Below are 23628 nucleotides of genomic sequence, written 5' to 3' on the forward strand. Positions count from 1 at the left end.
TCATGGGCATCATGGAGAAGAGCGGAACGCTTTTTCCGAGTGACACAGAGATGGTTCTTGTAGAACAACCAACCGTTCTGTATTGAATAGTGGCCAGGCTCAGAATTGAGGGCCAAACTGTACTAAGTACCAAACTCAGGGAAGTCGACATATTGGTCTTTCATACTATCTAAGTCCTTCCCCGTGATTTCGAGAATGGTAAATTCTTGGACTGCCTGGATGCTGGCCTTTCGACTAAGAGCACCTGCTACTACTGGGTTATGCTTACCAGGGATGTATTCAATCATTCCTCCAAACTGTTGGAAGAGTTGACTCCACCTAGCCTGTCAATCACTCCACTGGACACTTGGCATAGTTTGAAGCCACTTAAGTGCTTGGTGGTCTGTTTTCACTGTGAAAACCTGTCCATAAAGAAAAGGCTTCCAATGTTTGAGCGCTATGATCACACCCAAAAGCTCTTTGTCATATACCGAATAATTTTTTTCGACGACATCCAACTTTCTACTGTAATATGCCACGGGTCTATTGTCCTGCTGGAGAACTGCACCTATGGCTACATTGCTGGCATCAGTGATGACCTCGAAAGGTTCGTCCCAAGATACTAACTTTAATACAGGCGCTTCTGAGACAGCTTTCTGGAGTGCACAGAATGCATCAAGCGCCTTGCCTGTAACTAAGACTTTCTGCTTGCGAGTCTTCACCCCCTTGAGCAAGTCGGTAAGAGGTGCTGCAAGGTTGGAAAACTGATGGACATGGGTACTATAGGCTTGACAAAGACCTACGAATGAGCGGATTTCTTGGGCGGTCTTAGGAATGTTCCAATCTAAGATTTCCTAAACCTTTGATGGATCCAGTCTAATCCCATCAGAACCGAGGATATAGCCCAAATACTGAACTTCTTTAATACCAAAGACAAACTTTTTGGCGTTTATGTAGAGCTGATTATCTCGCAAAAGTTGCAAGACTTTCTCCACATCTTTCTCATGCTGCTCCGCAGTGGCTGAGAAGACTAGTATGTCATAAAGGAATATGAAAACACACTTCCCAATGTGGACTGCGAAAATCGTAGACATCATCTTATTGAAGGTTGTGGGTGCATTTGTAAGCCCAAAAGGCATGACTACGAACTCGTAGTGACCACACTCCGTTCGAAAAGCTATTTTTGGAATGTCAGCTTCAAAAATGCGGACCTGATGGTAACCACTCTTGAGGTCGATCTTAGTGACCGTCTAAACGCTCCAAAATGTACTCTATCCTTGGCATAGGAAACTTATTCTTGATGGTGCGTTTGTTTAATGCCCTGTAATCTACACAAAGGCGTGCAGACTTGTCCTTCTTTTGGACAAATAGGATAGGTGCAGCAAATGGTGAGAAAGAAGGCCGAATAACTCCGGCTCAGACAAGCTCAAATAACTGCTTTTCTAACTCGCCCTCTAAAGTCTTGGAAAGACGATAGGGAAACCTGCTAGGAGGATCTGATCCAAGGACCAAATCAATGTGATGGTCCTCGGGACGAGAGGGTGGGGGACTAGGCGGGAGATCGTCCCTAAGCATAATGTCCTGATGTCTGGATAGGAGGTCTGCTAACTGAGGGACTGAAGATGACGGCTGTTTGAGCACGAACATAAAGTAGTGCTCCTTCTGCTCCCTTGCAGATAGCTCGTCTGGCCTGGAGATGTGAAATCAATGGAATGCCAAGAATGCTTCTATCCCCACGAATCATGGCAGGCTCAGTAAAACCTTTACAAATAGTAAAAGTGTCCTGCCTCCAATCGAAAATAGGCTCATACTGACGAAACCACTAAATTCCTAAGATCATGTCACACCCCAACAGAAGCGAGACCATGAAATCTCATTGAAATGAGGCCTTTTGAACTTCAAAGGCAAATTGCTGTGCCTTCTGGGAAATGTGGGTGCGAAGACCAAGTGTAAACCCGTCCACATCCAGATGATGTGGGACTAATGTGCAGTTCAATTTATTAGCCAACTCGGGAGAGATGGCGTCTTTAGAGCTACCCATATCGAAAAGGACTACAAACTGTCGGCCCTGGGCAGAGCCATAAACTCGGATGAGGCTCTTCTGTGCAACATCGTTCTCACCCTCCTGCTTAGCATCAAATACCACTTATGGCATAGGATACATAGAAGGTAAAAGTTGAACCGCATTTGAGGTAGTAGGCGGAGCTAGAGGAGCTGGGGAGGCTGTGGCAACTGTGGCAGAAGGAGCTTTGGCGGCTTGTTTCGCTTGCCATTTGTGGCAATCCTTCTTACCATGCCCTATGATATGACAGAAAAAACATCTATTTTCTACTGATACTTCTTTTGCTCCTCCGGAGGAAGATAACCTCTAGTAATGTCTGCTTTAGCCTTTTCATCAGGAGTTTAGATTCTTTATCTTTCTTACCCCCTAACTGGAGCTATTACTGCCGTCCTTAGCAGCATCTTTAGAAGATGCATTACCTTTCCCTGGCTTTGCAACGGATTGCTGCTGCTGGGGTTTGGTACTGGATTGAGATGACTGCTTGGGCTTGCCTCCGTTCATCTTCATTTCTTCATTCTGAGCGAGAGTCAGAGCAAGGTCATATGTACTAGGTTCAAAGTTACAAATTGTGAACCGAATGTTAGCATCCAATCCACGAATGAATTGTTCCATCTTGGTCGGCGCAAATAGCCCTAACTACTGTGCTACAGTAATAACCTTTCCGGAAAACTGAAGCACTGGGAATCCGTTCTGTCTGAGTCCATAGAACTCATCTGCCAGACCGGTCATGTACTGGGGCGGGAGAAATTTGGTCTTCAGGTCATGGACAAAGATGTCCCAATCAAAGGTTGTGACACCTGTGGTCTGGTCTGTATGAATACTAAACCAATGTTGCCACCAAGTGACTGCCTCACCAATGAGATGGGGAGCCGCTACGTAGACTCTATCCCGAGGGTCTGTGATCCTAGCTAGTGGAAAATGAGCATTAAACTAATGAATAAATTGATTAACTGCTGAATGATCACACTTACCATCATACTTACTGAAGTTTGGTTGACTGCAAATGACGGTAGTTGATACTACGGGCTGGTGGCACCTATGGCTAGGGAAACTGAGGAGAGATGCTGATACCTCAGGTGTATGGCCTCCTTTTCTCGTTGATGCTCGAGTAATATACGTTCTCGATCAAGCTCACGTTGGTGCTCCCGAGCGGCGAGTTCAGCCTGACGTCGGTCTTCGTCAATCCTGCGTTGGGCTTCCTCATAGTCCCATCTTTCTTCTTTTTCTTGTTGCTTTCTAGCTTCTGCTTCTGCTTCTGCTTGTTCTTCCCTCCTTCGGGCCTCATCCTCTCTCCTTTGTTGGTCCATTTGAAAGAAGAGAGAGATGTAGTCGGGTGCTGCTGGATGCGGAGGACGTGCTGCTGCTGCCTCCAAGAGTTGGAGACGCTCCATGAGCAGCTGGTTCTGAGCTCTAAGAAGAGCTATGGTGTCTGTTGTAGACGGAAGAGCAAGGTCTCCTTCGGGGAAGACATCTTCTGGGTGATAAGTACTCTCTTCTGTAGACATGATGCTGAAGTCAATGGTCGTGCTGAAACGCAATCTGACCATCCAAGGATGCCCTCACGCTAGGATACGGTGTGTGCGGACAAGCTAAATCTGATACCAATGTAATTTGCAACGGAAGTCTTCGTATTGGAGGATCCTGTCACACAAATGCTCACACTGTCTTCTGTATCTTGAGTTTCGGGAGTTTAGCAATCCAGTTTAATGACTTCAAACTTTTAGTGGGATATGAGAGAGAGAGAGAGAGAGAGAGAGAGATGTACACCAGATTGGGTCCCAAATTACCCACTGAAGGGCCCCCTATCCCGTTACCGAGATTGTATTTGCTTTATTACTTTAGAGAGAATGACCGTGGACTGTAGATAAGCCAAACGCAAGATCTCAGAGGATCAGAAGCCTGGCTGAACTGAACACGGCTGTAGAAACACCACAATGAACTGATCTCGAGCCTATGCACTCTTCCCAAGGGCATGAGGAAGGGCTGCACACCTCAGGCTGAGAAGGGACTGTAGTGGACTGTTCTAAGCTATGAATGAATGCTGAAAAATGCTTATGAAGGCTGTGTTACCTTCACCAGATGGCTGGAGCAGATGTGGATGATGAATGGAAGGCTGAGAACCGCTGTAGAACTGAAACACAGGACTGTAGGGGGTATTGTGCACAGGCTGGTTGCTGGATATGCAGAAAACGCAGGGGTCCTTGCTGCAAACTGGCCCGTGGATGACTGTATGCTGCATTTAAGAACTGTGGACTGCTGTGGGCTAAACACAGATGCCCAGGGGTGCTGAAGAGGCAAACGCAAGCCTGATGTGAAGAGGGGACTACTGGTTGCAGGCGGGTATGCTCCTAGAGCTGAGGAAGAAGGCACCTGGATTCTGATTGCTGAATGCTCCTAGAGCTGAGGAAGAAGGCGCCTGGATTCTGATTGCTGAATGGAATACTAAGCACAAGTCTTGCCTATTTATACTAGTTGGGAGTTGGTCAAAGTTGGCTAACTGGACATAAAGTTATTAAACTTATGTTATAAAAATGGCATTAAATGCTAATAAAATACTATAAAATATTGAAAAAATACTAGATAAATCTTAGTTAATTTCCTAAGGCTTTTGTGATGTTCTAAGTGATGCACAGGCATATGAATGCATGTTATGCAAAATGCAGAGTGCTTTCTGATGCAAACACTAAGGCTTCTACTGACTCTACATGCATGAATGATTCTCTCCAAGTGGGTTAAGAGACTTGACTGATTGAGACTGACCCGCTAAGGCTGAGGAATGACCTACGTAGCTCGTGCCTGACTTATCCTGGACTGAGGATATACAATGGGGTCACGCCATACGACAAATATCATCCTACTGGGTTCTAATAATGTACAGATGTTGCACTGCTCATGATGAGCCATCTTGTCACCATGCACTGAGTGCAGAGCTGTACTCAGTGCTGCCCAGTATATGTACCTGCTATTGTACCGGCCTATTGTTGGTGTACATGCTGCTGCTAGTGTACCCAACTGTATGTCACGATTGTGACGTGTTTATATATCAGATTCTCTCTTCATTGCTGATTACTGTTGCAGATGCAAAGAGTTACCAGCCAAAGGGAACCCCTACCCTCGACTGGTTGCGACTCTTCGTCAAAGGATGTACCTCTTCATCGAATAGCCACATCTCTTCGACGAATGGTTGTATCCCTTAGTGAATGGTTGTGCCTCTACATCGACTGAACACATCCCTTAGCCTAAAAGTTGTACCCTTTCGTCTAAGGTCATGTCCTTTCATCAAAGGACATGCCTCTTCAAATGTGTCTCTTCATCTCTTATATAAGAGACCTATTGTACTCAGTTTAATAACAACAAGTCAATTCAATCTTGTCTCAAGTGTTCTCCCGAAGGTTCTTGTTCTAAGTTAATTACTTAAGTAGTAATTAGTACACAATATGCAGGATTAACAACATAATCCTCACAGTGGTATGAGAGCAAATTTTTTCCTACCCGTGGGTTGTGAAGCCCTCACCCTCTCCGCGGCACTCCCTCATCCACCTCTCCTCTCAGTGTTGTATGGAAGAAGCAGAGCGATGGTGGACTTGGCGTGAATCCTTGCTTGTAGTAATGTAAACAAGTACACAAGGTCTCACACCCTTATACACGTATTGTGTGTATAGCAGAGAGGGATCCCCTGCAGTATTTCCGGAATGCTCTCCCTCCCTGCTGCCGGTGGCGTTCGCAACATGGGAAACTTCCCCCCTTCGATGCTGACTATGGAGCCCCCCCTCTCTTCGCCTTGGTTGCTGCCAACGGCCGCTCTTGTGTGCTGAGCGTGGCTGCCTGACTGCTGGTTCAACACTGTTCGCAGCAACCCATTCGGCGATTCAGCCCTGGAAGCGTCAACTCCACTCGGCGACCCAGCGTTCGAAGCGTCACCTCCACCCGGCGGCGACGGCCTTCGAAGCGTCAACCTTCAATCAAAAAAAAAAAAACACACCAATACACAACATTAATAAGTGTACTGCCACGTGGAATTTTATATTAAAAAAAAACTCAAACAAACCCAACAGGCGTGCGTACCCGGCTGGGCGTGCGCTGGCCGCCCGTTTGAGATTTGCTGGTGTGGACAGCTACCGTGGGCGATTAGAAAACCACCACCCGGCTGTCAGGATGTCGCCTAGTTCTTACTCGCCTCCTTCTCTCCAGCGCATAGGCGCCCTGCTTCCTGGCTGTTCGTGGGTTTTCCTGGCTTTGCCCACACCACATACTTTGTGTGCTCTTGCCCTTTACGTGCATGCTTCATGGAAAACTTCCCGGAGGAACCCGACATGCACATCTCTTACCTAAGTTACATCGACGAGATCCCCGAGGCTGTTCTTCCCGAACACAGCCCTCCTCGTGCCCTCACTCCGGAATCAGTGCCACTACCCGCCGATGTTGGGTGGATTCCAAGTCTTTCAGCCTCTCCTATCCCAGCATCCCCAGCCTCTCAGGTGTACCGCATTCATGTCAGCAGCCCGCATGTGACCGAACCCGACACTTGGGCGATTTGGACTATCTTCCTCACCTGCGAGCCACTGCATCTTACTCATTTCGAGTATTTTTTATCACGGTACCCGCAGTTGGCGCACTTTCTTCCAGAGTGCAGTGTGGATGGCTTACGCAATGTCTCCTCCACGCGCCCTCCTGTGACATTTTACTGCGAGATCTTCGTCCCCGACTATACTCCATTATCTCCAGTGCCCAGTTCTTTGGAGGAAGCCAATGCAGTAACTTCGGAGGACGATCCCGACGAAGTGGAAGATCCCGACTTCGCATACGAGGACCCTATTACTGCCTCTCCAGCAGCTGTTCCTTCCATTCTCCATTTCGGGTGGACCTTTCCTGCTTCACCACAGTACTCTCTCTGAGTGCTTCAGATGTCGACGTCGCACGACAACGTGCCACCCGCCGATCCTCAGCTGGAAGCCTTGCTGATGACGACTCTCCAACAACAGATGGAGGACTTGCAAAAGGCATTTTTCGACGGAATGGCATCAATGAGATCCCAGATGGAAGATATGCAGCAGCGGCACCAACATCAGCGCGAGAGATCCCGGAAGTCCCAGCGAGCGCATCGTTCGCATTCTCCACAGTCATCCTCATCATCCTCGGTGGGCCAGCAGGACGATCCCTTACCTCCTCCCGATCCGACTGCCGAGGTAGATAATGCTGAACTTAAACTTTTATATAAATTAATGACCACAGCACAAACACGGAAGATGGACATCAAGTTACCCGAGCCCTACAATGGCCGCCGTGATAAGCGGTTAATCGATCATTGGCTCTACAAAATGGAGGTTTACTTCTCGAATACTGAATTGCCCGAGAACAAAAAAGTAGCATTGGCCAGTACCCTCTTGAAGGATACCGCCTTCCTCTGGTGGCGACGCAGGATTGCAGATGGCAAGTCTACTCCAACGTGGGATAAATTCCGGCGTGCTCTTCGCAAGGCTTTTGAGCCTGCAAATGCGAATTTTCATGCCAGGTCTTCTCTCCGCCGCCTGAGTCAAACTGGCTCCGTGGCCGCGTACATCTCAGAGTTTCAAAAATTGGCTCTGGAGATCGAGACACTCAGCCCCTTTGACCAGCTTCACAGCTTCATTGACGGGCTTGAACCCACAATCCAAGACGAAGTCCATAAGTATAATCCTGCCACCCTGGATGAAGCAATCTCGTATGTCGAGCGCATCAGTGATTACCGGCGTCCTTCCAGGAACTTTTCCTCCGGCGCCCGTTCCTTCCAGCGGAATCGATCCAATGGGACTAGCCAACCCCAACGTCCTAATTCTGGACAACCCAACTCTCGGCGACCATATTCTGGACAACAGTCCTTCCGGCCGCGATTTTCCAGGCAAACTTCCGCGTCAAATGCAGGATCCTCTCAGACCCAATCCTCTGGCAGCAGCAGAAACCGAGATCGGTCTCGACAGGACCGTCGCAACAATGAACGGCGCAATTTCAAGCGAGAACCCTCTTCAGGACAGCAAACCTCTTCATCGACTGCCCCTTCATCCCAACCTAGTCACCCAGGCCTCTGCACAATTTGTTCTGGCGATCACCGGTGGTATGAATGCCCTCAGCGTCCTAAACCCTCCAACACTCGGCGCAATTCTCAGGTGGACAGTTGTCACCATGCTGATCATGACCCGCCTCCTGTGAAAGACAAGAACAAACAGATGGCTTGTTCTGTTCGCGTTTCGGAGTTTGTCAGTACCCTGATGCTTAATGGCCAAAGTACCAACCCTGCTCCGGTGAATCTTTCCAAACAGGTCCTTAGTCTTCTTGGCTTCATTGGCGACCATCCCATCAATGTGCTGGTGGACAGTGGCTGTTCCACTAATTTTGTGGGCACTTCTTTGGTTCATAAGCTTCGCCTACAGACCCGACATTTTGTGGATGCTTTTCAAGTGGAGCTTGCTGATGGTTCCTTCCTTAATTGTAACCAAAAGGTGCAACAGCTTCAGTTCCAGATTCAAGATTACCAGGATCACCTTAATTTTTCAGTGATGCCGTTGTCACATTATGACATGATATTGGGACAATCTTGGCTATATCGATATGATCCGGTGATCAGCTTTCGTTCTCATTCAATTCAATTATATCATAATGGTCGAGAGCTGGAACTTCATGGCCTTTTCAATGCCAAACCCATCACCATTGTTTCTGCCCTGCAAGTCAAACGTCTCGTTCGCAAACGTGACAGTGCAACATCCTTGGTCATGTTACGGGAGATTGAAGCAGAAACCAGTGAGCAATCTCAAGCCTCGTCATCAACTACTGCTTACTTGGAGCAACCCTTCTTCAGGCCTTTTCAGGATTTGTTTCCGAATGATCTTCCGACGACATTGCCTCCTCGTCGTCCTGTGGATCACCCGATTGATCTTATCCCAGGTCAACCTCCTCCAACCCGAGCTCCTTATCGTGTTTCTTACTCTGAATCTCAGGAGATACAAAAGCAATTACAGGAGTTGCTGGACAAAGGTCACATCCGTCCCAGCAAAAGTCCTTTCGGAGCCCCGGTTTTACTTGTCAAGAAGAAGGATGGATCAATGCGGCTTTGCATTGATTACCGAGCTCTCAACAAGCTGACAATCAAGAACAAATTTCCTTTACCTCGCATCGATGAATTGTTCGACCAACTGCTTGGTGCTAAGGTGTTTTCTAAGATTGATTTAAAGTCCGGCTATCATCAAATTCGTATCCGTAATGGTGATGAATACAAGACAGCCTTTCGGACAAAATATGGCCATTATGAATTCTTGGTCATACCTTTTGGGTTAACCAATGCCCCGGCCACTTTCATGACCCTGATGAATGAAATTTTTGGGCCATACTTGGATAAGTTCGTGATCGTTTACTTGGATGATATTCTGGTTTTTAGCCGATCTATGGTCGATCACAAAGAGCATTTACAGATAGTCTTTGAAGTACTACGCAACAATGTGCTGTACATCAACAAAAAGAAGAGCGAATTTTTCAAAAACCATGTGGAATATCTTGGTCACATCATTTCTGCTAAAGGGATTGCAGTAGATCCTAAGAAGATTCAGGCGATTGTGGATTGGCCTTTGCCTCTCACCATTTCAGATGTTCGATCTTTCTTGGGACTTGCTAATTTCTATCACAACAAGGTGTATAGATTTTCGGAGATTGCTGCCCCTTTGACAGAATTGACAAAGCTGGACAAACTTCAGTGGTCTTCAGAAGCTGAGCAATCCTTCAATGATCTCAAGCATGCCTTGACGACAACCCCGGTCTTGGCCATTGCAGATCCCACTCAGCCCTTTGATGTAATGACAGATGCCTCAGATCGTGCTTCTGGTGGAGTTCTGATGCAGAATGATCGTGTCATTGCTTTTGACAGCAGAAAGTTTTCAGCCATTCAAAGCAGGTATCCTGTGTATGATAAGGAGTTTTTGGCAATCGTGCATGCTTATCGAACATGGAGACATTATCTTCTTGGAGCAGATTCAGTTGTACGTACAGATCATCAATCTCTGACGTATATTTTCACTCAGCCTGTTATGAACTCTCGACAAGGCAGATGGGTTGAATTCTTGGCTAATTTCCACATGATTATTCAGTATGTTCCTGGTCTTCAGAATGTGGTTACAGATGCCTTAAGTCGCATGCCTCGAGCCATCAATTTTGCCATCACAGATGTGCAAATGGAAATCCCTGCTTGTTTCAAAAATGAATATTTGACGGATAGAGATTTTGGAGATGCGTTTCGTGCTCTCAAATCTTCTAATCCCAGTCCTGCAGAAATGAACATGTTTGCAGCCTATATTATCGTGGATGAGTTGCTGTTCTTCTCTGACCGCATTTGTGTGCCTCACAATACTTCATTGCGGAAGATTCTTATTCAAGAACATCATGAAGTCCCTTATGCTGCTCACCCTGGTATCAACAAGACATATCGACTTTTGTCTGCTACATACTTCTGGCCTCAGATGCAGCAAGATGTTATCAAATTTGTCAAAGCTTGTCATTCATGTCAAACAATGAAAGCCTCTCGACAACTTCCTCAAGGGTTACTTCAACCATTGCCAGTTCCCAATGAGAGATGGGAAAGTATCAGTATGGATTTTATCACCACCTTGCCTCGTTCATCCAAAGGCAATGCTCAGATTCTTGTGGTGGTTGATCGATTTTCCAAAATGGCACATTTCATTCCTTGTAAGAAAGCTGCTTCAGCCCCAGACGTGGCGTCATTATTCGTGCAACATGTCTTCAAATTGCATGGTTTGCCAAAGACCATCATCTCTGACAGAGATCCAAAGTTCACTGGACATTTTTGGACGTCTTTGTTCAAATCTCTTGGCACAAATTTGTTATTCAGTTCAGCCTATCATCCTCAAACAGATGGACAGACTGAAAGAGTCAATCAGATTTTGGAAGAAATGATTCGACATTACATTCAATTCCGTCTGGCATCATGGGAAGATTATTTACCACTCGTGGAATTTGCTTATAATAATTCCCATCATTCAGCAATTGGATTAACTCCATTTCAAGCAGCATATGGACATACTCCTCTTGTGCCTACAAACTTTGTTTTACAACACAAAGTGGCGTTGGCAGATCAGTTGGTTCAGGAGATGCAAGATGTGCTTGTACAAGTTCGAGATAAATTGGTCCATGTGCAACAAAAATATCAAAAACAGGCCAACAAGCATCGTCGACATGCAGAATTTCAAGAAGGAGACTTGGTCTTATTATATGTGGCACCTCACCGCTACAAAACAGTGAAGTCAGTTTTTCCAAAGTTACGACCTCGCTTCTATGGGCCTTTCAAGATTCTTAAGAAAAATTCAACTGTCAGTTATAAGTTGGAACTTCCACCGTCATGGGGAAAGATTCATCCGACTTTTCACATCTCTTGGCTCAAACAGTATATTCAAGGAGATTCGCCTGTTCCAGACTTATCTTCTTATGTACCAGAAATTGAAGATGACCATATTATCCTTGTTCCAGAAGTAATACTTGACGTAAGACAGAAGGAAACAAGAAGAAAGTTGACTACAGAATTTCTTGTGAAGTGGATGGACTTGGATGAGTCTGATTCCACTTGGCAAACAGATGAAGAAATGCAGCAGTACCCTAACCTTCTTCAGGAGTTCTTCGACAAACGGATGTCTATCATTTGACACATGGGTTTTATTTTAAATGGGAGGGAATGTCACGATTGTGACGTGTTTATATATCAGATTCTCTCTTCATTGCTGATTACTGTTGCAGATGCAAAGAGTTACCAGCCAAAGGGAACCCCTACCCTCGACTGGTTGCGACTCTTCGTCAAAGGATGTACCTCTTCATCGAATAGCCACATCTCTTCGACGAATGGTTGTATCCCTTAGTGAATGGTTGTGCCTCTACATCGACTGGACACATCCCTTAGCCTAAAAGTTGTACCCTTTCGTCTAAGGTCATGTCCTTTCATCAAAGAACATGCCTCTTCAAATGTGTCTCTTCATCTCTTATATAAGAGACCTATTGTACTCAGTTTAATAACAACAAGTCAATTCAATCTTGTCTCAAGTGTTCTCCTGAAGGTTCTTGTTCTAAGTTAATTACTTAAGTAGTAATTAGTACACAATATGCAGGATTAACAACATAATCCTCACACTGTACCTACAATTGTACCGCCTACAGTATTGGAGAATATTAAAAAGGGGAATGAACTTCTCTCCTAAGATCTGAATTTGAATCCTTGTCAGGTACTTATTTCTGTATTTTCAAATTCATGTATTATTAAAATTAAATGTTGTTTTTACAAGTCTTGTCAGGCAAAACATCACACCCCGTTGCCATCACCAAGGCCACCAAGATAGTGACTTTTCCCATGATTACCCTGACTACACCCTCACATTTAGAGGAGCCAGTGAAGGTCATTTGGATACGAGAAAAACTGGGAGCAAAGCTATGACCCGGGAGCACTAGGTATTACTCCCGCCGTGGTGCTTCACCTCGCTAGGCGTTAGTACAAGCGTGCCTGTTGGTGCACGGTCCCAGAAGACCAGTGAGGACAGGTATTTACCCAGTGCTGGTGGGAGACTGCCTATGACTTTTCGTCTACTCCAACAACTGATTCTTCATCGACAAAATCTTATTGTTTTCTAGTTGTACTCACTCCTTGTTATGGAGAAATCTGGCCTTTGGCCTGTGAACACTTGTACATATAAATACTCCAAGAAATACAACTGTTTGGAGGGGAAGGGGGAGGGGGGGGGGGGGGACAGTGATGGTGTCAAGTGTTCTTTGTCATTTTCAGTTTTGATGTTGCAAGTATTGTCCATTGTTTGTATTAGTTAAGTGATCTAAAAATGTGTATTTTATCTTCCAATTTGTCAGGCCTCCTATAGAGCGGTTACAATTATTCTCCAAGGGGTAGAGTGAGATTGTGTAACGCGCGGAAGCTCTGGGTAGTCTTCTTTCAGCCCTAAACACTCTTGGAAACCTTCTGATGCAAAACGCACCATCTGATGCAAAAACGCAGGTAGAGAGAGAGAGTAGAGAAAGTGCTGGAATTTCAGTATATACTATGGTACAAAAAGGTACATGTCTTTGCAGCCCTTGGCTGCCTTCTTGAAAAGGTTGCTAACCCTAAAATCTGTCCCCTATGGCACCCCTAGTGACTCACACCCCTAGTGGGAGTGAATGCCTAAAACAAAGAGCAATGGTGCCTTTATATAGGCCTTGGAGCATGTGGGAAACTGGCCGACTGCTGGTCGGCCAGTTCATAATTCATTAAATTCCATTTAATGCAGCCGACTGTGGTATCTTCCATATTCCTTGATGCGCCTGCTGCTGCCCACTTTGCTGACATCAGCCGACAGCTACTCTGGCAACCTGCATCCTTTTTCTTGCAGCCGACAGCCCCTCTGATCCATGCTTTGCTCCAAGTCCTGCTCCATGTCCATCTTCTACTTGTTCATAGTCTTTATCTGCTTGCCCCTTCTGGATTTAGTCTTGAGAAGGTCCATGGCATTGCTGATGCACATGACATCCCCCTCTGCTAAACTTGATGACGGGAATCCAACCTGCTCTTGGATGACTGTCATCATCCCAATCCTGTCCCGAAGTCCCTCTGTCATCTTCTATCCTTGGCAAACCTTTTTCTCTGAAAATCCGGTCTGTTTCTCCAAACCACTCTGTCTCTGATGAAGATCTATGCATCTGGTCTTCCTCTAGTCCACAATCCATTCCTGCCCTGGCTCTGAACACCGTCTTGGCCTTCATTCCTGGAACCGAGTCTGGCACTCTCACATCACCCTTGGAGGATAAACCTCCCTTGGGACCGTTCCCTTAGAACCTATCTGGCTCACGGAACTGCCATCCCCATCTGGCACTGTGGAACACCACCAACAAACCTCCTGGGAGTTCTTCCCGATCTGTGTTCTCGCCTTGGGCTTCAAATCCGTGTACTTTCCTGTACCTTGGACCTGTACACCATCATCTGGGACTGAATCAGTATTTAGCTTGGCTGAGCCTGATGCTCTGATACCAATGTAACGCGCGGAAGCTCTGGGTAGTCTTCTTTCAGCCCTAAACACTCTTGGAAACCTTCTGATGCAAAACGCACCATCTGATGCAAAAACGCAGGTAGAGAGAGAGAGTAGAGAGAGAGAGTGAAGTGCTGGAATTTCAGTATATACTATGGTACAAAAAGGTACATGTCTTTGCAGCCCTTGGCTGCCTTCTTGAAAAGGTTGCTAACCCTAAAATCTGTCCCCTATGGCACCCCTAGTGACTCACACCCCTAGTGGGAGTGAATGCCTAAAACAAAGAGCAATGGTGCCTTTATATAGGCCTTGGAGCATGTGGGAAACTGGCCGACTGCTGGTCGGCCAGTTCATAATTCATTAAATTCCATTTAATGCAGCCGACTGTGGTATCTTCCATATTCCTTGATGCGCCTGCTGCTGCCCACTTTGCTGACATCAGCCGACAGCTACTCTGGCAACCTGCATCCTTTTTCTTGCAGCCGACAACCCCTCTGATCCATGCTTTGCTCCAAGTCCTGCTCCATGTCCATCTTCTACTTGTTCATAGTCTTTATCTGCTTGCCCCTTCAGGATTTAGTCTTGAGAAGGTCCATGGCATTGCTGATGCACATGACAGATTGCCAAGCTCATTTCTCAGGAAAGCAGACCAGAGACAGTGTCCAAGAACAGGCAGGAACGAAATGGGAACTGGATGGAACAACTGGCCGACCAATAGTCGGCCAGCTAACTTGGTCTATTCCAGCCTATAAATAGCATTGGCTGCTCAACGATTTGATTCATTCAGCCCTTGTTGGCTGGGTCATAGAACTAGGCATAGAGTATTTTCACCTGTTCATTGAAGTCAGCTAAGGACTGCAAATCTGATGTACCTTTTTGTACTATATGATATACCGAATATTCTGCTCTCTCTCTCTCTCTCTCTCTCTCTCTCTCTCTCTCTCTCTCCTGCATACGTTTTTGCATCAGCATGTTCCCATATGGTGTTTAGGGCTGAAAGAAGACTCCCAGAGCTTCCGCATGCGACATTCAAGACCCTGAGATTGGCAGCAGGATAGAGCAAATACGGGAGGGACTGGATTTTATCTCAAGTTCTGCCGTATGCACCTTGGATGCGGGCCTCGACGAGATCAACAGCTTTTTGCAAGAGGTAGCACAGAGCAAATTGGAGGGATTTCATGCACAAGATAGGAGCATTCGAAGGGGTCTTGCTTCTCTCCAACGTCTTCAAGAGAGTTCTCCTCATAGTCCATGGATTGAGAGTTAGCTTGCTGCCACCCGTAAAGAGATCACATCCATCAAGGAGAGGACGCTGGCATACAGATACCATGCCAGAGCTGCCTTCTGGACCTGGGGTAGGGACAAACTTAGCCTTGACATGGACTCTTCCATCCCTCCAGAGTGGTTGGCCCCAATTCCGGACCCTCCCACCCCTACACTGGTTGGGAGTGTTCACCAAGCATGACGTACCTTTGGCAGTCCATGGTGCAGATGAGAGCTCCACCTTATTCACATTCTCTATTGGACCTCATGGTAGACTTGAGAGGGCAAAGCCGACTATGGATGATTTCAGAGGATGCACCTTGTAGAGGGTGAGGGTGATTGGTTTCCATGCACATGAGTGGCACTGTGCACATAGACCCTCCACCGGCCAAGGTGGCCAGAGAGAGATTCTCGCGTTTGTGGATTTGGGAAGACTGTTCTCTCACGTGCCTATAGTGGGACTCCAGGGAGTCGCCATAGCATGATCCAAAAGACAGGGAGGAGACTCCTCGTACCCCCTTTTTTGTCTACACCGCAAAGCTGGGCCGTAGGATCCAAATGCCAAAGGTTGAGGACAGCAGAGCAGGACACTGCCAATCTCAAGGCCTCCCTCCTCAATTCTCTCGGATTTCTGGAAGACGCTGTGGGATAGTTTTCGGCCACGAAAGATCACTTGCCCCCTCCCACATTGTTACGGGGGGCACCGTTGCTTGGGCCACTGAGGTCGAGACCGTCTTGTCATATGAGGAGGAGGGTGGGGGACTAGCCCTTCAGGTCTCCCACCTTCATATTTCTACAATGCCTATCCCAGCTCCATCTACTAGTCATTGGACTCTAGGTTCTAGCGAGAGATGGGAGATTTGCAACAATATTGCTACATGGCATATTTGGAGAGCTCGATGCAGCGAAGCCATCGAAGGCACCCTGTCACGTGTACACGTTAATCCGGTGCCACATAGACATGACTATTCCTTACAGCCGCCTTAAGGGCAAAGTTAGAGGTCGTATATGGGCAGTTTGGAGCCAATTTGGTGGCCCTATAGGTGCCCAGGACATGTACCAATGGTTGGGACATATTATGGGCACAATATGAACACATTTTATGACATTTTTGATGATTTTTTATGGCCTGAAAAGTAAAAACCAACCTGATTACGACTTGCTATCACTTTCCTATATAAAGGCAAGTCATGGATCATTCATAATCATTCAGAGACAGAGATTGCAGAGCCAAGACCAAGGACATGCAATCTAACAGTTTGGATCAGCCAAGTACATCTCCAAATCAGCGTTTTCCATTAACGCACAGTGGAGAACAGTAAGCATAAGTTCATTCATAGCATTCATAGTCTAGATCTACATTGGATCTATGACAATCATTGTAATTACTCATTCATTCAATAATATATAGTAGGAGCAGGTTAGGTAAAGAGACTCTCTCTTCTCCTTCTCTCTACTCTATGTCATGAGCATGTGATTAGCGTTAATCTTTATTGCTTTGCGTTAATCATCATTAAGCACGCTTCCGCATAGTAGTCATGTTACATTGGTATTAGAGCATTTAGGTGTATCCTAGGTAGGAGTTGTGTATGCTGAATTAGGGTTTCTAAAAATAGAGTTTGCGTTTTAGGGTTTGCATTTTTGCGGTAAATCAGCGTTTTTGCATCAGTTTTTTGTCCAATTTCAGCATAGCATAGTGCTAGAAAGTGTAGATTTCAGCCTAGTGTGATTCTAGGGAGTCTAGCATGCATGTAGAAGCCTAGAATTAGGGTTTTTGGGCTGATTTCTGCATAAAAACAGCAAGCAGCTCTTCATGGATCCTCCAATACGAAGACTTCCGCTGCATGTTACATTGGTTTTAGGGTGGTTCAAATCACATGTGGAAGTGCCAAGAGGCCTCCCTGAGAATCTGGTGTCATGGTCCCTATCTCACTGCCACTGGTGGTGACCCCACTTGGCACTTGTGTGGCTGTTCCCACCTCCCCCCATTGTAAGAGATAGCCTTCTCCTCCTCGAGCGACCAACCCCCAAGGAGAAGAGCATCCTCTCCCCTCTTTATGTTTCTTGATTCTCACTTCCCAAGGGAAGCCAAGTTTGTATTTAGCCATTTTAGCTATTTCTCTTGGTAACTAATAGAAGAATCTTTTTCCCCGCGCAATCTGAAGAAGAATAACTTCAGCAAGCCAAGGGGAAATAGACTGTTGGCAAGTGCCTGAGATGTGGCTTCCGAGGCGTTGAAGTAAATTTGGAAGAACCCTCATCCAAGTAAACGTGCATCAAGAAAGTGCCCAGCCAATTCTTACAGGAGGACTACCAGAAGCCAATCTCTAACCTGCAAAGAGGCAGTGTGAGAGGCATAGACTCTCCCAATGCCAGTTGTCCTTATTTCATTGTTGGGACACTTTGTGGAGGATGGGAAGCTCGTCCTGTGAAAATTTGATAGTTCTCACGGCATGTGGGAATGGAGAACAATTGGCTTGGGCGAAAGCCATAATGCCAATCAAGGGACAAGCGGCCGACTTGAACACTAAGAATTTTCCACATGCTGACACACGCAAGAAGCATGAGAGACTCGTCTACACAAGAGAGAGGGGAGAAAATGGCGAAGGCAAAGGAGAAGGCCGGCAAATTGGCAGGCAGAAGGAGGAGGTGGTGAACGGCGAGCAGGGCGGCGAGGTGGATGGCAATCAAGCAAGAGGAGGGCTGCACAGAGAGGAGGATAGCAAGGTGAATAGCAAGCAAAATGTGCACGCCCATAGGCGCACAACATGGGGTGAGATGAATGGCGTGAAGGGTGTGCAACAAAGAGGAAGAGGGTGAAGTGATTGCGATTGTGCCAGCACAGAGGTGCGCAGCTAGACCCTAGGGATGTGCAACAATCAACAATGCGCTAGAGTCTTGTATATCTAAGAAGAGGTTCTTTGAGATATTATCACGAGATATTAGATCTCAAGGCTAGAAATCAAGCATTGTTTTCGGGGGCTTGAAGAGTAGAAGATTGGCATTGAAAAACTTCATAACGATTGGATTTCCTGTTTTTTGGAAATCAATATGACACTATTCTACATAATATTTGTTCCCCTAGGTTTCTTCTCCATAGATTTAGTCAGATGTCTAAGAATCCTTGGCTCGGTGAGCGGACTTGATATTGGAAAATCAAATACAAGAAAGAGACTTATGGTTTTGATTGCTCACGTTTTGATTGGTTGGGGTGAAGCATTTATGTTTGCGAAACCGTTAGGCACGTTGGTCAATTCTGGCATGACACCTAGATGTGTGCATATATGTATATGACCTAGATTCAGAGAATGATAACACTGATATTGATATCAATTGTTTGATTAGAAAGATTTTAGATTTTATCTTCCGAGATGATACGATTTAGGTGCAAGGTGTTACCTTGGGAAGCGTACTTATTACATTCCTACCATAGGGACATCCAAACGTCCACATACTGGTATTTGAGTAAAACTCATGGAGCGTACAATGCTATTTTGGCACAATTTTACTTTTGGCATAATGATTGACAAGAACTTTAAGTTGTTGGACACTTCCGATAGTCACTAGTTGGCTGGGTATGAGTTCTTACTCATTATCCTCGATCTGTCAAGTAGACAAGAGGAGAAATCAGACCATGGTAGAGATTTTGTATGCATACGTCTCCAAGGGACCATTTGATTGGGAGGTAAATCCCTATGGTCAAATATAGATTAACCGTGTGCTTGTCATGTGTTTAGGAGACCATCTGATTGGGAGGTAAATACCTATGGTCAAATATCGATTAACCATGTGCTTCTCCTATGTTTAGGAAATTTTGGAAATCCTTCTGTCACGAGAATCCTTGAACACAACACCCCCCCCCCCCCCCCCCGGGCGGCCCCCGAGGGGCTTGCTTTGTTGATTTGCAAATGTGAAAGTACCAAGGCTGAATTGGATGAAATCTACTGAAAACAATTGCTCACTGTGCTCTCTGTATTTATCACGCCAAGAACTGTAACACGTGGAAGTTCTGGGAGTCTTCTTTCAGCCCTAAACACTCCTGGAAACATGCTGATGCAAAATGCAGATATGAAGAGAGAGTAAAGAGAGAGAGATATGTTGGAAATTCAGTATATTAATATGGTACAAAAAGGTACTCAGTCCATAGCCCTAGGCTGCCTTGAAGAAAAGGTGATAAACACCCAAAAGTCTAGTCCCTACTTGGACCCTAACGATCCATCCCATAAAGGAATGAATGACTAACACATTGTGCCTCTTGTGCTATTTATAGTCCCTTGTACTTTATGGAGGCCAGTTGACTCGACATCATTCCATATTATTGATGCGCCCTGCAACTGCCTCATCTGGGTCAACCGACAGACTGTTTTATCTCAGCCGACAGCTCCCCTTCAGCAGCCGACAGCATCCTATGCCTTCCATGTCCCTACTCCAAGTCCATACTCGGTCTCTTCTGCACCTTGTGCTCCAAAATTCTGATTCTTACTGTCTTTTTCTGGCTTCCCTCTTCTGGGTAATCTCTCAGAATGTCCATGGCATATCCATGCACATGACATCCCCCTCTACTAAAATTGATGACGGGATTCCAACTTATTCTTGGATGACTGTCATCATCCCACTCTATTTCCAGAATCCCTCTGTCATCCATCCATCCCTGGCAACCCTTTTCTCTGAAAACCCGGCACGGTCTCCAAAACCACTCCGTCTCAGATTAAGATCTATGCATCTGTTCCATCTAGTCCACAATCCATTCCTACCCTGACTCTGAACACTGCCTTGGTCTTCATTCCTGAGAAATGAGTCTGGCACTCTCACATCACCCCTTGGAGGATAATTCTCCCTTGGGACCGTTGCCCGAGAACCTATCTGGCTCACAGGACTACAATCCCCTCTGGCTCTATGGAACACCACCAACAAACCTCCTGGGAGCTCTTCCCGATGCTGTGTTCCTTGCCTTGGGCTTCATATCCGTGTACTTTCCTGTACCTTGGACCTATACACCATCATATGGGACTGATTCAGTGTTTAGCCTTGCTGAGCCTGATGCTCTGATACCAACACGCGGAAGCTCTGGGAGTCATCTTTCAGCCCTAAACACTACTGGAAACATGCTAATGCAAAACGCGAATATGAAGAGAGAGTAAAGAGAGAGATATGCTGGAAATTCAGTATATTAATATGGTACAAAAAGGTAGTCATTCCACAGCCCTAGGCTGCCTTGAAGAAAAGGTGATAAACACCCAAAAGTCTAGTCCCTAATTGGACCCTAATGATCCACCCCATAAATTAATGAATGACTAACACATTGTGCCTCTTGTGCTATTTATAGTCCCTTGTACTTTATGGAGAACTGGCCGACTGCTGGTCGGCCACTTGACTCGACATCATTCCATATTATTGATGCACCCTGCAACTACCTCATCTGGATCAGCCGACAGACTGTTTTATCTCAGCCGACAGCTCCCCTTCAGCAGCCGACAGCATCCTATGCCTTCCATGTCCCTGCTCCAAGTCCATACTGGTTCTCTTCTGCACCTTGTGCTCCAAAATTCTGGTTCTTACTGTCTTTTTCTGGCTGCCCTCTTCTGGGTAATCCCTGAGAATGTCCATGGCATATCCATGCACATGACAAGAACGGAGCAAAACACGTGTGTTCTCCAAATCTACAGATACACTCTCTGATTTGCAAGCTCTAAAGAACTACCCTTGCCTGCTTATTCTGGACCAATTCTAGGGCTGATTTCTACTGGATTTTTATTGCACCAAGTCAGCTAAAGGCTAAGGGAACTTATTGCACAAATGAGGGGAGAATTAGGCTTTTTATAGATGCTAAAGAATTTTTACAAGAAAATTTTTTTGCGTCAGCAGCCAGCTCCTTTGTCCTTACATTTCACCTTTAAAAGACCCCATTAGACTCATTTTTAGGGCTCTTCTCTCTTGGTAGTGGAGGCACTCTTCTAGCACATTTCTATGCTCATTTGACCCACCTTTCACAGTCCAAACTGCTGCTAATTTCTCTTGCTCCAAATCTATTATCCATACTTGTTCCGCATCTATACATATTCCTATGTCTTTGACTCCATAGGGCATTCAAACATGTCCATACACTCAATGGCCTTGTCCCTTTATTAGCTAGGACGCACGAGTGGCCAACACTTCCCTAGTCTATGCTGTTGTACATGGCCTAAATAGTCATGGTACATGCATCTGGGAACTTATGCATGTAGCATTCCTTCCTGCTTATCTTCAAACTAGACGCCAGACTTGTCTTCCTCCCAAGCTTGGGATCTTTTTCGCATTAATCATTTCCATCTTAAATGTTTCAATCTCAAACATCGACCAATCCTTTCAATGGTGATCTTAGCAGCTCTTGTAGAAACTCCATTAAAGTTCTTGTCACTTCAAGCAGCTTCTGAATAACTGTAATAGCAGCTGCTAATCTTTTCCACCTTTGGATGCCAAGGTAAGTGCAGCACCCAAAATCTTCTTTGAGTCTAACCCAAAAGCAAATTTTGAAAAAATTCAATTGGCTGAACTAAACTGATTTCAGAAGAACTGATGAGAATGAGTTTTTTAAAATTTTAAAAATTGGGTCCTTCATTCAACACACCAAACCATTGCAGTATTGCCTGATGCTCTTGTTTCCCAACACGTCAATGGATCTACAAAAACTGTCGTAGTGTGGACAGAGTCCACCACACTACACTGCCCTAACTCAGACTGAACAATCATAATACCAGTGACAAGTACCACCAATCTGACACCAATGTCAGTTACACGCTACCTTCTATCTGAGAACTTTAATCTACTAAGTAAACACTGAGAGGATCTCTTCCTTATAGCTCACCCATTTCAGAGGTTGCTACCGACTAGTACGTCACTTTTAGTGTCACAAACAATAACTCTGCAGCTACTAACGTAAGGAATGGCCAAAGTGATAACATCAAGAATACACCATCCAGAATCTGCTGCACCTATATCCATGCTCCCAATCAATGGAACGTACAAATCAAGTAGAACGTTACACCCTCCTGCTTAACTTTGACCAAAGACATAAATACTGAACTTACACACCCATCTGTGGACCCTGACACATCTTCTGAGCCATCGAACGGTGTCTATTGACTGCTCACCTGCCACTGCTCAATTGCATCAGGTACCTCTTATTGAAACAACTTTGGTCTGCTGGCATACTTTGCATTCCCTACTTGTATTTTGCTGTGTTGAGCCAAACAGTATGAAAATTCTTAAGCATAAACTTAGACATGCAATAGCGCCAGCATTTCCAGGCCACCTGGTCAGAGAAGGATGGGCGATCTTCCCCATCCAACCGTGGCATGTAGTGCAACCAAACATTTGCTACCCTTAAGATCTTAAGAGCCGCCTAAGGGGAAGCACATGTACCTTGTGTAGGAGCCCACAGAGTAGCCCTCAGCACGCAGTATATTGCTAATGAATGCTGCAGTGGATCCTTTGCCCTTGGTGCCAGCGATGTGAACAACCTGCGAGGGTAGAGGTCACTTCACTATCATGTTTCCTTTCGACTTAGAGAGGGGAAAAATAAGGCATGGGGTGCATACGGGGTAGTGAGAGAGGGGGTCGCCGAGGCGTGAGAGAAGGCGACGTATTCTAGCAAGGTCGAAACCCTCGGGGGATTCTGTCCCGGCTCCTCTGGGCACGCCCACTTTCTCGTAGTTCTTCAACGAGTCCAGAAACTCGATCACGTCTGGAACTCCTTCCCCCCCCTCTTCCTCTCCTACATTTGATGCAGAAGGCGATCCCGCACCATCCCTGCAGTTGTTGTTGTTGATGATGCCAAAAGACATTGTCCGAACGGCGGGACTGCGTGCTGCCACAACAGTCCACGGTAGAGACGTTGGTCGCGGGGCTGGTACAACAGTGTTGACGAGAGTCGAGAAGAATGATGTGAAAGGCTGGGAAGCTGCAAACATGAGCCTTGCTTGCATTACCATGCCCTTGCCTTCCGGCTAGCGTTCACGAGGGGAATATATATATATCTATTACATTTACATTCACATATTAACCAATGCACAATGAGAGGGGAATATATATATATATATATCTACTACATATCAACCACCATGGATAGCCAATGCACAATGAGAGGAGAGAAAAAAGAAATCTTGGATTTTTAAAAAATAAGAAAAAAATATTCAATCAATTGACCCCTTTGTATTTTGATTGACACTTTGTATTCCGGCTTCCATTTTCACATTTTGCTTTTTAATGTCTTTTACATATCGTAGCAATGCGCAGGGTGAGTACTAGTATATT

At 45.7% G+C, this 23628-nt stretch overlaps 1 protein-coding gene across 1 annotated transcript in view; it reads right to left on the reverse strand.

Annotated features, from left to right (window-relative positions):
* GLA1 (Folylpolyglutamate synthetase family protein) overlaps positions 1 to 23337 on the reverse strand; it is a 59283-nt gene extending 35946 nt beyond the window's left edge. Inside the window, exons 1-2 of the mRNA XM_086816329.1 lie at positions 22914 to 23337; positions 22738 to 22835 (exon numbers count right to left, since the gene is read on the reverse strand). Coding sequence (XP_086672455.1) covers positions 22738 to 22835; positions 22914 to 23306 — 491 coding nt within the window. The 5' untranslated portion in view covers positions 23307 to 23337. The remainder of the gene's footprint in view (positions 1 to 22737; positions 22836 to 22913) is intronic.
* Positions 23338 to 23628: the final 291 nt, after the last annotated feature.

This window comes from Cibotium barometz, chromosome 22 (genome assembly GCF_041138505.1).
Source record: "Cibotium barometz isolate CiBa-2024 chromosome 22, ASM4113850v1, whole genome shotgun sequence".
In the NCBI taxonomy this organism is placed as follows: domain Eukaryota; kingdom Viridiplantae; phylum Streptophyta; class Polypodiopsida; order Cyatheales; family Cibotiaceae; genus Cibotium; species Cibotium barometz.